General features: G+C 31.3%; 3 protein-coding genes across 4 annotated transcripts in view; all 3 read right to left on the bottom strand.

The window, feature by feature from the left end:
* Nucleotides 1-6,616, bottom strand: part of Moe (Moesin) — a 71,647-nt gene extending 65,031 nt beyond the window's left edge. Inside the window, exons 1-3 of one of the 2 annotated variants that reach the window (XM_076397013.1) lie at nucleotides 6,462-6,616; nucleotides 5,915-5,944; nucleotides 3,932-4,039 (exon numbers count right to left, since the gene is read on the bottom strand). In XM_076397013.1, the coding sequence (XP_076253128.1) occupies nucleotides 3,932-4,039; nucleotides 5,915-5,926 (120 nt within the window). In that variant the 5' untranslated portion in view covers nucleotides 5,927-5,944; nucleotides 6,462-6,616. The remainder of the gene's footprint in view (nucleotides 1-3,931; nucleotides 4,040-5,914; nucleotides 5,945-6,461) is intronic. The other variant, XM_076397016.1, reaches the window with a different exon arrangement.
* Nucleotides 6,617-6,825: 209 nt separating this feature from the next.
* LOC143190942 (uncharacterized) lies at nucleotides 6,826-8,674 on the bottom strand. Its single transcript, XM_076395560.1, has 3 exons — nucleotides 8,403-8,674; nucleotides 8,035-8,320; nucleotides 6,826-7,853 (listed from the first exon to the last, which is right to left on the bottom strand). The coding sequence occupies exons 1-3, from the start codon at nucleotides 8,568-8,570 to the stop codon at nucleotides 6,886-6,888; spliced, it is 1,422 nt and encodes a 473-aa protein (XP_076251675.1). The 5' UTR covers nucleotides 8,571-8,674; the 3' UTR covers nucleotides 6,826-6,885.
* Nucleotides 8,675-9,168: 494 nt separating this feature from the next.
* On the bottom strand, nucleotides 9,169-15,642 carry LOC143191682 (D site-binding protein). Its single transcript, XM_076397049.1, has 4 exons — nucleotides 15,419-15,642; nucleotides 12,445-12,639; nucleotides 9,539-9,720; nucleotides 9,169-9,480 (listed from the first exon to the last, which is right to left on the bottom strand). Exons 1-4 carry the CDS (start codon nucleotides 15,537-15,539, stop codon nucleotides 9,313-9,315), a joined length of 666 nt encoding a protein of 221 aa, XP_076253164.1. The 5' UTR covers nucleotides 15,540-15,642; the 3' UTR covers nucleotides 9,169-9,312.
* Between the last annotated feature and the right edge of the window lie 488 nt (nucleotides 15,643-16,130).

The raw sequence follows: 16,130 nt of genomic DNA, 5'->3' as shown, positions 1-16,130 counted from the left end.
ATCGTATGAAAAAGGAACCGACCTCTTGTATGGAGGACTCAATGTGAAGTTTCGAAAAAGTCATGGATCAAGGTAACAGAAACCGATCTGAAGAACAGAAGACTACGATAGTCCGAGGTCAGAATAGCTGCGGTCAATCGCCAGCTGTGCCTGAGAATTAGTGATCAGCCTTGTGTCAAAATCGCCTGAATTAGCATCATGTAAATATAAAAGTCTAAGTTAAGAGACTTTCAGAATGTTTAAAATAATCTTAATCGCGTATCAAAATATATATCCCTAAAAGAAACTTAAAAAGCAATTAATAATTCTAAATAGGTCCCAGCTGTACAATAAGAATTCGTTCAATAATTTCATGATAATTATATAATAATACTAGCGACCCGCCCCGGCTTCGCACGGGTGCAATGCTGATACTAAATTAAATACACTACAGAAAAAATATGAACGTTGTATATAAAAACATAGCGGCCCGCTCCGACTTTGCACGGGCATAAAATATATATGCCTATGTCACTCAATGAAAACATGATTAAAATCGATCCAGTATTTTTGGTTCATTCATTACTGCCCTTGGCCTGCACGCATTAAATTTGGAGTAAAACAATTCCTCTTCCCCTATACTTACTATGAAGATTTCCTGCTATCTTTGGAATATCTAAATTCATACAATTTTTATTACATTACACATTTTTAAACGCAAATTTTAAATTTGTAATATCTCCGAAAATATTTGTTTAATTTACATGCTGTAAGGAACCATATTGATCTATATTAATTGCACACTGTATTTAAGGTACTTAATTCGATAAGGATTAATGCCGTATTGCTTAAAATAGCTTCGTAAATAAGCCATTTTCTCAAGTAAAAAGTAAACAATAAAAATGGTTAATGTGGGTTATCCCTAAAAGATAAACATATACCATCGCGGACTTTTTTGTAGACCTTTTTATGGTGTACAATACTGTAGTACATTAATTTGATCTAACTCGTAGGGTTAGGCAGCGTTTTTGCTAATTGCTAAATAAGCCTAAAAAAATAGGTTAATTTACGACATCACGTTAGAAACCTCTAAAATTAGCAATGTTGCCTTAGTATATTATGCATGTATTATACATATAAACCTTCCTCTTGAATCACTCTATCTATTGAAAAAAACCGCATCAAAATCCGTTGCGTAGTTTTAAAGATTTAAGCGCACATAGGGTTATAGGGACAGAAAAGGCGACTTTGTTTTATACTATGTAGTGAAGTCTAAACATTCAAATAATAATAGTCTGAACATACAAATATTCGATACAATATAATAGATATATATAATAATATAATAGATATATATAATAATATAATAGATATATATATATATATATATATATATATATATATATATATATATATATATATATATATATATATATATATATATATATCTATATATACAATGATAGTTCAAAATAGTTTTGGTGATTTTACGAACGCAACTATGTATCGAACGTTTGTCATACATAAAACTAATTCGATGCATTCGAAACCTTAACATATTCTCTCATTATACCGAATAATCATTAGGAAATTTAGTAATTAACGTAACGACATGTTTTCGGTGCTTGAATGACGGGGACAATACGATATATTCTCTTCGCAAATTATATGTCCTAGAACTAGTTAATCGATTCGATATTTATAATTATTTACGCACAGGGACATGTGGTGTTAGGTCATGTTATAATACTGCTTCAAATTACTCAATACATGGAAAAAATCTAAATATAAACGAACTGTTAGATTAAATTAATTATTCGTGGCATATATCACAAACATTGTTCGAGTTATAATAATTAATATGATAATTTATGTAAGTGTTTATTTTAGCATCTGTGCCGGTTTTCTTTTTACGATATAAAAAACCAGGAGAGAAAAGATTTAAATATTATATATTTAGTTCTACTAAACTTTATTTTTAGTTCAAATAATGAGTTTTACCATTATCTTTAAAAGTGAAAAAGAAAAGAAGAGGATTTAAAATATAGGAAAAAATATTGGTCAATTGTATAACCAATTTCTAAAATCGATATGGCTCTATAGAGTACAGTTGTTCTGCCAAAAAACAATATTAATAAAATACATTTTGTTTTCAGAACAACCAGATACCAAAAAAACTACATTCTTGTGTTAACACCAAGTTACAGCAATTTGTGGATAACAATCGAGCAAAAACAGACTAAAAAGAATCAAACAATTTAATCTAGTAGTATAGTGAGTGTATTCAACAGAACAAACAAAGTATAAATTAATATATGGATAAAAAACGAAATAAAAAAGCCAAAGCATTTAAACAAAATTTATGATATCAGTTCGTCACAATGTTGGAGAATCAAATTTGAGTTTTGGTTTACAACCTTTGACGGCTTAAGGTTTTGAAGATTTTTGGAAAAATTTGGCAACACGGCCTACCAATACCAATTCAAATCTATATTATGTGCTTACTCGGTTACATGTACAGCGCATCAGATTATTCTGTCTCTTTTTAACTATAGAAAAAATTAAGAAACACTACACCACTCAAACACTAACGATGAAAAATTCCCTTAGAGTTTAAAATTAATTTTACATTTTTATGAACTGCCGTTAGCTCTAAATTCAGATATAACGTGTATTAGTCCTTTTATTGGACCGGCTATAGGTGAGCTAGCTACAACTAACATAACAATGTATTAAATTATAATTAATCGATTATATAAACTATAATAGGAGACAATAGTGAAGAAGCCTCGCGAAAATTACAACAGGCAAGTGATAATATAAATAATTGGACACAAGCTTGGAAAATAAGAATTAATAAAAGTGAATCTGTACATGTGCAGTTCACCTATAAAGAGACCGTACAAGCACCAATAACATTAATACTATCATTCCATATAGCAACAACGCTAAATATCTCGGAATGAACCTTGATGCAAAACTTCATTGGAAGGAACATATAAAGAAGAAAAGAAAAGAACTGGAATTAAAATACAGGAAATGTACTGGCCAATTGGAAGAAAATCACAATTATCAGTATATAATAAATTGTTATTATATAAGCAAATATTGAAACCTATATGGACATACGGAGTTCAATTATGGGGGTGTTCTACAAAGAGTAAAATAAACAAAATACAACATTTTCAGAACAAAGTCCTGAGAGGTATTGTGGACGCACCCAAATACTATAGGACTGATTACCTACATCAAGACCATACGCACAGTCAGTCAAGAAATCAAGAGAATTGTATAAAAATTATTTCACCAGAGACTGAGATAGGGCCGATGGGTCCTCCTAGTTATATACCTAGATTTAAGTTAGCATAAAGACAAATTGTAGGTTAGACGGAAACGATTAGTAACAATGTAATAATTAAATAATAAAAAAATATAAATTATAGTAATTTTTAAATAATTATTATGAGGATCAAAAAGTAAAAAGGAGCCAAACCAAGAAAAGCCACAAATAAAATAAAATCAGGCAGTAATTATCAGGAGAATTGTCAAATGGTTGAACTATCCATTAAAGCAGATAGTTTAACTGATGAAAATAATATTTATTAGTCTAAAGTAAAGCATCACTTAATAGTAATTATAAAGGAAAATATTCAAATAAACGTAATATCCATTATTGAAGAATGTTTAGAAAAAGTAATTTGACTGGGAAAAAAAATAGTATCAAACACAACTGGGGTATTACGTAAGAATATTCATTATCATTTTAGAAGATATCGAAGAATGATTCACAATCATTTCATGTTGATTGAATTACATAAAAGTCATTTCACAGACACCAGAATAATGAACGATGTTTCCTTGATTTAATAAGGACCGTTGTTTGCTCAGACCTTCCTCTATATCCCTATTAAAGCTAAATTAAATTAAGCGAGTTCGAATAATATCAACTTACTTGTATCTTTGTATCATTATCATCTTTGGTATCATCTTTCTTGGAAGAACTTGGCCACAAGCTATGCCAAAACGATTTTTTCTCGGTAAAGATCACCATGTCGTTCTTCTAACAGTGATAATTACACCAATTAAAGACTGAAAATGTGTATTACGTACTAGAAGCAAATTGTTTGATTTGAATCATGTTAACACTACGTTTACTAGTGGTTTAAACTCGTGTCGCAACTGATAAGAATTAAGATTTTAAGACTGATGTTTTGTCGTTGATATGAAGCATACAAGGTGGTTCTACTCTAATTTGCAGCCAATTATTGAGTATAGTTATGCCATAGGAAAACAGGAAAATATTTGAGTTTGCAACTCAGTCCATCGAATTTTAAATATCCTGGGTTTCAGTTCGAAACTATTTAAACAATTAACAACTTTAAATTTTGGTATTTTATATTAATTTCATGCGAAATTATTGTATTCTTAATCCATTCTTTTCTGTTATTTCATTTAAGACGTTATTAATTCATAACTTATTTTATACTATTACTTACTTATACTGTACTATTTTACTAGTTGGTTACAAATAAAAAATAATAGATCTGACACACAACACAAAAAAGGAACATTTTCTTCAAAATTGAATTCAAACATAAACATACAGACTCATTAAATTGGTATTCGATTAAATTACAATCTATGCAATTGGTCATATCAACCGAACACACATGACTTTCTCTTAAGCAACTTATTGGAGAAAACCATTCACTCATATATGATTAATTGATGCATTGCATTACAACATTGTTACTTTGTTTAGAAATATCTGGATTATAAACAATACAATTTACTTATTTTTTAAAAAATCCTTAAAAAGAAAGCAATTCTAGGAATGACAAAAATCACTACTACCTCATACAGCACTTTAAAATGATAATCACATATCAATAATATATTTCCATTCAGTCATATAGCCGGATATTTAATACATAACACACATTATAGCGCTAATTTAAATAATACAGTTACATTATTTCAAAAAATTAATGAAATAAGAAGAGATAACGAAAATCACTTCTCCAAACAACAATCACATGGCACCTATCAACAAAAGAGGCCTTTCCTGATAATCTCCTGTAAGTTCATTGCCTTCACTGTAGTTTTGAAGTAGTTAATTGCTGACAGTTGATAATCCTTCGCACTGCAGTATTAACATTTATAACTGTTCAATTACATGATTCAAGTACAAAAATATCTTTATAAAATATAATTGTTGAGGTTGATATTTATAAGCATAAAAACGTATTTGTTTACTGGGTGCTTTATTACTTTTGTTGAGATAGTCTGTTCCTAAAAAATTATTTCATAATTCTACTTTTTCTAGAACAATTTAGAGGATAAAACAAAACCTTAAATAACCGGCATTACATTTCACAAAAAGTATGATTTTAGCACAATGTTGCAACGTCGCCAGGCTACGTGATGGGACTTCATTCTTTCGGTCATTTAGAGTACAGGTAAAATACGTTAGTCATATTCATGCGACAGGTATTTTTTGTGGTTATTCTTTTATCACCTTTTTGTGAACTTATAAATATTACCGCAAACAGTTGGTACATGGTATAACCGATACAATATAATTCACCAGTTATATTTAACATAATCACGCGCCTACAAGTTCCCTCGCAATTGCTTGCAGACTCATACGTAAACATTCTCGCATAAATTAAAATTCCCTAAACACCATAATGATCTGCCAAACCCTTGTACGCAAATTCAACATCCCAACTTTCACCTTTTATTCATGTCTAGTACAGCGTATGCCATTAATTCATTCAACAGGTGTGCGGTTGATTTTAAAAATCGGAACAGAAAATTCCGAGAAAGAAAATCAAACGATTTTTTTAAACAGGATACTACTTAATTAGTAACATTTTTCCAATATAAAATGTTATTAATTTTTTCGAATTAATTTGAAGAAAATTTTACTTACTTGTTTCGGCATCTTGGCGATTGCTTAAACCTGAAATCAACAATAGGACATCTTAATGCTTTATATTGTCTGTTATCAGCTTAAAATTAACATCATAAAAAGAACAAGTGTGTTAAAAACACGGTTGCGTAAAAAACCCTGTATAGAACAGGTTTTTCCGTAGTATTAGCTTTTAGTGATGTGGACAAATTTAACAAAATCAACTATTTTGACTGTTATTAACACATAGTTCGGAAACATTCAACGGACGTCTCTTGAATATTTGGGGTCAAATATATTTTTCGTTAATATTTGGTCTCAATCTCTTAATTTAATTAACTACATTTGAAACATTAATTCACTGAATAAATAATGTAGAATTGCAACAATTAAATTATTTTTGACGTTCAAAGGATTATACTGATAAAAGGAAAAATTTAATTTTTCTGAACAATTAACAATATTTAAACGTAGGTAGTCAGAAACCTGCTGCCGGTACTTGTTGTGGCAATGGCGCTTAATTCGTTCGTCACCACTGAATGGAAACATGTGAAACTAAATTACTTACGTAAAAAGTAAATAAACCTTAGGTTCCTCACTAAATAAGTCACCACATTAAATCTGTATACGCGTAATTTTATTTGGTATAGACCCTTCGCGCACGAGAATTACTTTAAGGTGAAAAATAAAGCTGTTTGTCGAGTTCCACAATGGATAGTTCGAGATATAGACGCTAGGTGTTCATTATAAATCAAAAAGTAGTGGGTGCTGCCATCTAGTAGGACATAAACGGAATATATTACCGATTGTTAGTTACCGATATGTTTAATTATCATTTTATTTATTATATTTCAATTGTGTTCGGTCCATAAATGGGATAGTCAAGAAATACACCATTTTAAAGGTAATAAATAATAGTGAAAATAGCAAAAAGTACTCAAATGTTTATTATAATCATAAAGCAATATATACAAAAATTGTTACATTAAAATTCATAATTGATGTCCCGTTTGGATATGATGTCTTCTTAAAGAACTTTTATCTGTGAAGCTTTTTTCACAATCCTTACATTTAAATGTTTTTCCAGTATGGGTCAGTAAATGTCTGCTTAAGCCAGATGCATGACAAAAGACTTTGGGGCACAAACTGCAATAGTGCAATTGTATATCATTCGGGTCAGCATTCGCGTGAGTCTTTATATGGATTTTCAACTGTTCTCTTTGATTGAAACCTTTCGGACAATGCGGGCACGTATATGGTCTTTGGCCAGTGTGGGTCATCAAGTGACGGTACAATATTTCCTTTTGTGCAAAACTCTTCAGACACACCTCACATTGAAAAGGTCTTTCTCCCGTATGAATTCTTTCATGTCTGACCAATGCTGACCGTGTTGGGAACCATTTTTCACATATACCACAACTGAAACCTCTTTGCTGCATGTGAACAGACGCGTGCCTTCTAAGTTGAATTCTTCTGGCAAAGGCTTTAGGACAATCCGGGCACTGAAACACTTTAAGCTCTCCATCCTCGTTTACTTCCTCCTTGCCCTGAGGGACTCTCTGGAATTCGGTTGCTTGATCTTCCGTCATTATTTCCATCACAATAACATGGCCATCTTCAGTAGTTACTTCCACTTGAGTTGACCTGCCTTCCGAGGGACTGACCTTTAGTTGTAATTGGCCAGACAGATTTAAACCTGGCTGAGATGCCAAAGTAGCTTTGACTGCATCTGCTATAGCATCCATACTTGCATCGTCCATACTGTTGTTTTCATTCTCTTCAATAATGAAAACATTCTCGTTTCCCATTGCTTCCTCAGGTTCAGTTTTCATGTCTTTTAGATTTTTCATGGTACAAGCATCTTTATTCTCACTATCAGCATCTGTTGGCAAAGTAATATTATTCGGAAGATCTTCTGTATCTGGATCTGGTTGTTGAATATAAGCTACTTTGGTAACACCTACAAAATGAGGCCCTATTATTGCACCAGATATTGATGTGTCAAATGTTATAAAAATCTTAAATTACGATAAAAATAATTTTAGAATCTAGAGAAAACACAACAGAAAAAACTTAAATTTATTTATTTTGAGTGAAATAAACATCTTAAAACGATATTACTGCCTGTTAAAGAAACTCACCAACTAAATCTTCTTCAGTACTAGGTTCTATATTATCAGTCTCTAATTGTTTCGAAATCGTTGTTCCATCACCTTGAATATCTTCAATTTCCATTTCGTAGGATTGAGAGTCATCACCACTATCTCTTTCAATTATTATATCACCAATTCTCTCTCTTACATCTTTGAGATGTAACCGTAACTTCATATCAGATTGTTCACATTTTTTCCTAAAGTTATAGGATTTCTCTAATTTGAATTTACATGGATGGCAAATTTTGTCTGGAAGACCATCACCTTCAAAAACCTAAAAATAACAATATATATAAATAAGAATATGTATAGGTCTGTAACATTTTAAATTAAGAAATATTGGACAAAACCCTTACCTCTAAAGCCACACAGGCCATGATTCGAAGGGTAAGAGGCACAGATTCATCGTTGTTAAAAATTGATATCAGCTCTTCCTCCTTGCCCATACAAAGCCTGCAGACATCATCCAAATCAACAATCTGCTCAACATTTTCACCAACTTTCTTTCTACTGTATGTTTTCATAATTAATTTGTTTTATTGACGATAAATTAGAAACCTATTTTAACGTAATCTCTGTAGATCGATTTAGCGTCCTGTTTTTTACAAAAATGGCGTCCGAAATAATGACAGCTGTTGTCTGGACATGCGTAAAGATCACTGCATTATCGACTTTTAAATCTGTAGTTAATAAAAATGGTACCTATAAAATGTCCCTTATTTTCTATATAAATATTGGGTAGTGATAGTCTAGAATATAATGTTAATTTTTATTATGATCTTATGTCCGGTCCGTTAAAATTTATTCAATATTAACTTATATTATTTGAATTTGTTTTGTGTTAAAAATCTATAGGTTGGTATGAAATAGTAGTTTGTATCATTACAAAATTAAGTCAGTCATTGTCAAAAATGTGTATATTAATAGGAATTTTTAATTCATTTTTTGTATATTAATAATTATAGTAAACATGTTCGTTATATGTTAATAAATATGGGTTTAAACGTAAATAATTTAATCCGTAAGATGATGCAATTTTAAAATGTAGGTTAGAAAATAGAATTTTTATTTGAAACGTTTTATTAAATCAAGGTCATATTTTAACAATAAATTTAATGAAATTATTGGTGATTTGACAAGTGTAAAATTTGAAATATATATTTATAAAATCATTTATAGCATTTTTGGCTCTTTTCTGTTGAAAGACCTCCGTGAAGGAACATTTTTAAAAAGGATTTCGACCATGTTATAAATACTTAGGTGGTTTTAAGTTGTCAGATTTAAATTGCTGCAAACTTGATCTCTAGTCGGTAATTCAAACACTTTTCTTTGTAATAATAATTGTCTTAACGATGATGATTCCTCTCTAAGTGTTAGTACCTGGGCTCTTAAAAGGGCATTTTCGTGTTCCAAAATGGCCGCTTTTAAAGCTATCTGAAAATGATCTTATATGATGTGTTGAGTGATAATAATAGTTTGTACTAATGTTTACCTGGTCTTCTCTCATTTTTCGCGCATCTCTAGATTTTTTTGCTGCTTGATTGTTTCTTCTTCGCCTTTCGAAGTATTTATCATCTTTTTGTTCGTTAGGTATTGGTTTCTTTTCGCTACGCTGTTTTTTAATACTGCAACTCCCTAACGTGCCTGATGCTATGCTATTTGTTATGGGACACCCTATCAATAAAAAAAAATTAATAAGTGTTATTAAAGGAATATATTTTGGATGCGTTAATATTTTTCTATGAAATAACGTTATTAATGTTTATAGGTTTTACCATAAATGAAGTTACGTGCAATATTTTGTATGAATTGAATTAAAAATGAAAATGAATAAAAGTCAAAAGTGAGAACCTGTAAGTTAGTAAGAAAACTCCAAGGAGTTAGTTAAACTCTCAAAGAACGCTTGAATTTTATCAAATCCACGTAGGCGTTACCAACATTGTAATGTGATTTATAATTAATAAAATTGTATGTGTTTATATATGCATATAAATATTATAGATATGAATGTAGAATATGATATTAGGTTATATTGTAACTGTCAAATTTTGCGTGGTTCCAACCGGCATTCGGTAAAGTTCGACAGTGTCCGCCTGATTTTGCGACGTTGCCATTTGCAAGCGATCGAGTACGGCTGCCATTTTTGTTTTCAGCCTAAAACTGGTAGGGCTATAGTAGCTCTTGATCGTTTAGTTGACCCTGTGAAAGTAAACGTTCTGATATATATGATTTGATTTCCTTTATCTTTGCATACATCATCAAAATTAGAGCTTGTTGATCATATAGATTCATTCTACAGTGTGAAAAGATAATATTGAGATTTATTAAGATTGCGGGTTGTTTTTTCTTCTTTAAAATTAGTATGTTTTTAGAAGGTTCTTCATATTAAATCTTTTATATTATAGGAGATGAAAATTGTACCAAAAATGTTAATTTGAGTTTCTAAGGAAATTTGGGGTTAATTTGTAAGTTCAAGTAATGTATTCTATTTAAATTAGATCGTTCAAATATACATAAATTTGTATGAATTGACAACGTTGCATGGCAGTCGCATTTCAAGAATTAGGCTCTTGCCAATGATTAGCCAATGCACGTCATAGATGACTTCGAATATTTGCCAATGACAGTAAAAATGTAAACATTTTTGAAACCATGAGCGATTTTATCTCTCTCGTTTTATCCCAATTAAGGAGAGATAGAATACTACTTGATGCGTCGGAACATGTAAATGAATTAGCCTATAAAGTTCAATTTGGGTAAATACTAGTTGGCCATGTTGCCAAGTGTCTGCAATATTCTTTAATATATTAGAATTTTGTTATGTCTAATTCAAATCTCATGCGACAACATTGCGGCTTTGTGACGTCATAAATATATAATGCACATATTATTTTTATTTATTTTAGACATAATTAATTTCCAATGTGTTCACAATAATTTCTTTTTCATTACGACAACAATGTTTCATATAATATCATATATAAGCGAATATCAACACTATACCAATTAGATTTAATGTCATTTCAGTTAGGGAAAATCAACCAATATGGCGTGTGAGAAACGATCATTACCGATCGATTTTATCCCTCTCGTTTTATCCCAATTAAGGAGAGATATAAGACTACTTGATGCGTCGGAACATGTAAATGAATTAGCCTATAAAGTTCAATTTGGGTAAATACTAGTTGGCCATGTTGCCAAGTGTCTGCAAGATTCCTTAATATATTAGAATTTTGTTATGTCAAATTCAAATTTCATGCGACAACATTGCGACTTTGTGACGTCATAAATACATAATGCACATATTATTTTTATTTATTTTAGACATAATTAATTTCCAATGTGTTCACAATAATTTCTTTTTCATTACGACAACAATGTTTCATATAATATCATATATAAGCGAATATCAACACTATACCAATTAGATTTAATGTCATTTCAGTTAGGGAAAATCAACCAATATGGCGTGTGAGAAACGATCATTACCGATCGATTTTATCCCTCTCGTTTTATCCCAATTAAGGAGAGATATAAGACTACTTGATGCGTCGGAACATGTAAATGAATTAGCCTATAAAGTTCAATTTGGGTAAATACTAGTTGGCCATGTTGCCAAGTGTCTGCAAGATTCCTTAATATATTAGAATTTTGTTATGTCAAATTCAAATTTCATGCGACAACATTGCGACTTTGTGATGTCATAAATACATAATGCACATATTATTTTTAGTTATTTTAGACATAATTAATTTCCAATGTGTTCACAATAATTTCTTTTTCATTACGACAACAATGTTTCATATAATATCATATATAAGCGAATATCAACACTATACCAATTAGATTTAATGTCATTTCAGTTAGGGAAAATCAACCAATATGGCGTGTGAGAAACGATCATTACCGATCGATTTTATCCCTCTCGTTTTATCCCAATTAAGGAGAGATATAAGACTACTTGATGCGTCGGAACATGTAAATGAATTAGCCTATAAAGTTCAATTTGGGTAAATACTAGTTGACCATGTTGCCAAGTGTCTGCAAGATTCCTTAATATATTAGAATTTTGTTATGTCAAATTCAAATTTCATGCGACAACATTGCGACTTTGTGACGTCATAAATACATAATGCACATATTATTTTTATTTATTTTAGACATAATTAATTTCCAATGTGTTCACAATAATTTCTTTTTCATTGCGACAACAATGTTTCATATAATATCATATATAAGCGAATATCAGCACTATACTAATTAGATCTAATGTCATTTCAGTTAGTGAAAATCAACCAATATGGTGTGTGAGAAACGATCATTACCGATCAGTTCAGAAACATTGTTGATATTTAATGTTCGCTCGTATACCTGCATTTTAGCAATTTAAATTCATACCTGGTTTCTCATGTAGTAATCTGAAGGAATGCGAATAGGGCAATAAAGCAGACGGTGTAAAAATTGTAGATGGAACTAGGTTAACGCATGGTTTTTCGGGTTCTATCGTAGTTAACAGGTGAATATCATCTGCAGCAACGTTTAACGTGGTGCTATCGACCGTTGGAACTTCTCTTAACGATTTCAAAGCAGGATCTGAAAAGAATAATAAATATATATCAAAGATAAAATATTATATATAGTCTATTCAAAGTTTTTTTGGTACATACGTCATCAAGATGTTTAATGTATCGCCTGCCACAATTTGTAAATTCGTTTTAGAATCAGACAATATTTTCCTTCTCATTTTAGTGAGTTAAAAAAAGACACAATGCTGTCTGATTAGTTCGAACGGGCTGTCAGACCTATGCAAAATTCTTGAAAACAATAGTGATAAGAGGATATAACTCTAATCTATAAACTATTTTGGCTATATAATTAACTGTAGTTTTCGGATGTACTATAATGTTAAAATAAATTATATTTCATAATATTTTTGTTCAACTATTTTATTTAGATTAAAATTGTTTTGTATGTCAAAGCCAAACTGAACTAAAAGTCAGAGTTAATGCGGCAACATTGTGACGTTTTGATGTCCCAAATTTAAATTACGTATGTACAATCGCTCATTCAAGTAATTTGATTGGTTAGTTTAAATCTCCCTTATAGGCACCTGTAAGGAAAACATTTTGCTGTGAAGACATTTGATTGGTTTTTTGATAAAGTATTCCACGCAAGTGCTCTACGTGACAGCTCTAACGTCACTTCATTGACCAATAAAATTTACATAAAAACCAATTCCAAATCAAAATTAATATAATCTGGAAAAATAAAAATATCCATAAAATATGGAAATTAATATATTTATAAAATACTCGTATAATATCTGTATCTAATTGATCATATATCATATTGATTCAAGTACTCAAAATATTTTTCTTTAAAGGAATGAACTCCCTCAAATTAGTCATAAATTGTTTTTTTTTAATATTTTAAAGTCTCCTTTTTACCAACGAGGGTTTATCTGGACTAGACCTACGGTCCTTGGCATTAAGCCTACGGACTGGCTGGAGTGGCCAACTTAGAAATCATACCAGAAGACATCCGGTCTTGCTCAGCCTGGTTACTGGCGTGATTGGGATCGTTTTGTTTGTCGAATTTTTCACTCTTACCTAGAACAGTCACAAATATTAAACAATCACAAATATACATTTACGATCATGCCCCAGCAGGATTCAAACCCGCGACTATCACTTAATAGCGGCTTGGTTGGCATAGCGGTCAATATGACAGAACGGTCCTCTTACTGTTGCGATAGTCGCGGGTTCGAATCCTGTTGGAGCATGGTCGTAAATGTATCTTTGTGATTGTCTAAAAGGCGAGAGTGTAAAATACGATAAGGAAAGCGATCCCAGTCATGCCAGTAACCGTAACAGTAAAAGATGGGCAAAACCGGATATCTTCTGAAATAATATCTAAGTTGGTCACTCGTCAGTCGGTAAGTAGGCTTAATGCCAAGTACTGTGGTTCAGAGCCCACGTTAAACAATAGATCCAGTCCAGATTAACCCTACTTTGTAAATACTTTATAATAATAAATAGCCTAATGATTGAATTCGTACTTTAATATGCGGGTAAGGCGAGAAGTTGTCGGTCTGACAGATAGATGATGTTATAATCAGCAAAAGTGTGTTTCAACTTGTCCTTTCAAGTAAGGTGGAACAATTGCAGGCAATATTTTTTAAATTTTCTTGTCTAGTTAAATCCCATAATTTGCAAAAAAAAAATCACCCGGACAATGGACGATGGTTAAACTGTGGGATCCTGAGGCTATTATTGTCCAAACTTGAAGGATATTGTTTTTGAGAATCGCTTGGCATTTGGTGTTCTCTGGTAAAATCGTGAGTTGTGTGGTTGAAGACCTTTTGTGTCGGTTGAAAACCGAGCGAATAGATTGGAAAAAGACATTTAAATTTGTCGTCAAAACGTCGTTGATGCTACCGCATCAACTCTGAGTTTTAGTTCAGTTTGGCTTTGACATACAATAAAAATCTAATCTAAATAAAGCAATTGAACAAAAATGTTATCAAATATAATTTATTTTAACGTCATAGTACTCCTAAAAGTTACAGTTAATTATCGAGCCACAATATTTATAGGTTAGAGTTATAACCTCTTATTGCTTTCAAGAATTTTGAATACGTCTGACAACCGCACGACTTTGACAGGCTCATTCGTTTAAATGTTGTGAACTAATCAGATAGCATTGTGTCTCTTTTTAACTAGAATAAAATGAGAAGGGACATATTGTCTGATTCTAAAACGAATTTACAAATTGCGGCAGGCAATACATTAAACATCTTGATGACGTATGTACAAAAAAACTTTGAATAGACTATAGATCAAGATCATCCGACGCGAAATATCTGAAAAATAGAAGAATAACATTGTCCGAGGCCAGAACCGATTCCACTCCGATTTAGTGAAGAGTGTTGGTAGACCTGCGGCACCAGCAGCAGTATATTGGTTGAAAATAGACATTCTCCATGAGCACCAACTGTGATTGATATGAATTTTGCACTAAAATCACCAATCTCTTCGCGTTTTTGGCTACATTCACAGCAAACATTGAATAACAATTGATGCTTTTTTGTCAGCAGCATTTCTTGAATGACTGGACGAGTAAAATTTTAGTCAAATTAAATTATGGTGCTTTCTATCACGTATTATGGTCAGTTTCACATTCATAATTATCAAAATCATAAACAATTTAGCCGAGTTTTGTGGTATGACACCACATCATTTCAAATTTATTTAGAACTTACTGTTAATTCTAAATTGTTTTATTATTTTCTGCATTATTTTGTGTAACGCCTCATTATATTGGTTTTGATTTTGATGATAAAATCAATTAACAAAAATAATTATGTTTTTACCTTGGTTCAAGAAATAATTACAATTCCTTAACAGATGATAAGTAGAGAATGTGCTCATTGGAGTTAAGAGGGAGCTGTTGCGATTCGCACCATTAAATCCGAACGAGTTGGTTTCCATCATTCAATATGTTACATTACTAAGGACACTTCATCACTTTCGGCGACTGAAATACTTGTTAAAAGTACGTAAAAGGCAATCGAAAAAACGGATTGCGGGTTAAATCGTCAAACGCCGAGTAAACAGCGAACAATGAAAAGATCATGCGAGCATTCAATCGTCATCATATTATATTATAGAAACATAAGGTTGCTAAGAACTATTAGGGGTAGTTTTAGCACGCGCCTTTTTAGCGTAAAATACTTCGTGCTTTTGATTGACGGTACAATTACAAACTAAATGATGGTTAATTTTGAAAAACAATTTTATAATGTCTAAAAATATGCTATTTCAGCTGTTAGTTGTCAAAATTTAAATTCGTCCCAGAATTCTTGCCGGTATCATATCACGTCACTTACTCCAGTTTGTGTTTATTAACAAACATTCATCAATTCAGGTGCATGAGGTGCATCAGGTGCATAAAATAACAGATGTATTTGAATAAGTCTATGAAGGTAAAATGGTATGCTCAGCTATATTCTTAAATGTAGCACAAACCTTCGATAAGGTACGGCATGAGCTTGTTCATAAATACAGAAAAAGTTACCGGAACAA

Source organism: Rhynchophorus ferrugineus, unplaced genomic scaffold, assembly GCF_030347505.1.
Source record: "Rhynchophorus ferrugineus isolate W39M unplaced genomic scaffold, kcgeb_rfMv2 rfM2, whole genome shotgun sequence".
NCBI classification, from domain to species: domain Eukaryota; kingdom Metazoa; phylum Arthropoda; class Insecta; order Coleoptera; family Curculionidae; genus Rhynchophorus; species Rhynchophorus ferrugineus.
This window is presented reverse-complemented; position numbering and strand designations above follow the sequence as displayed.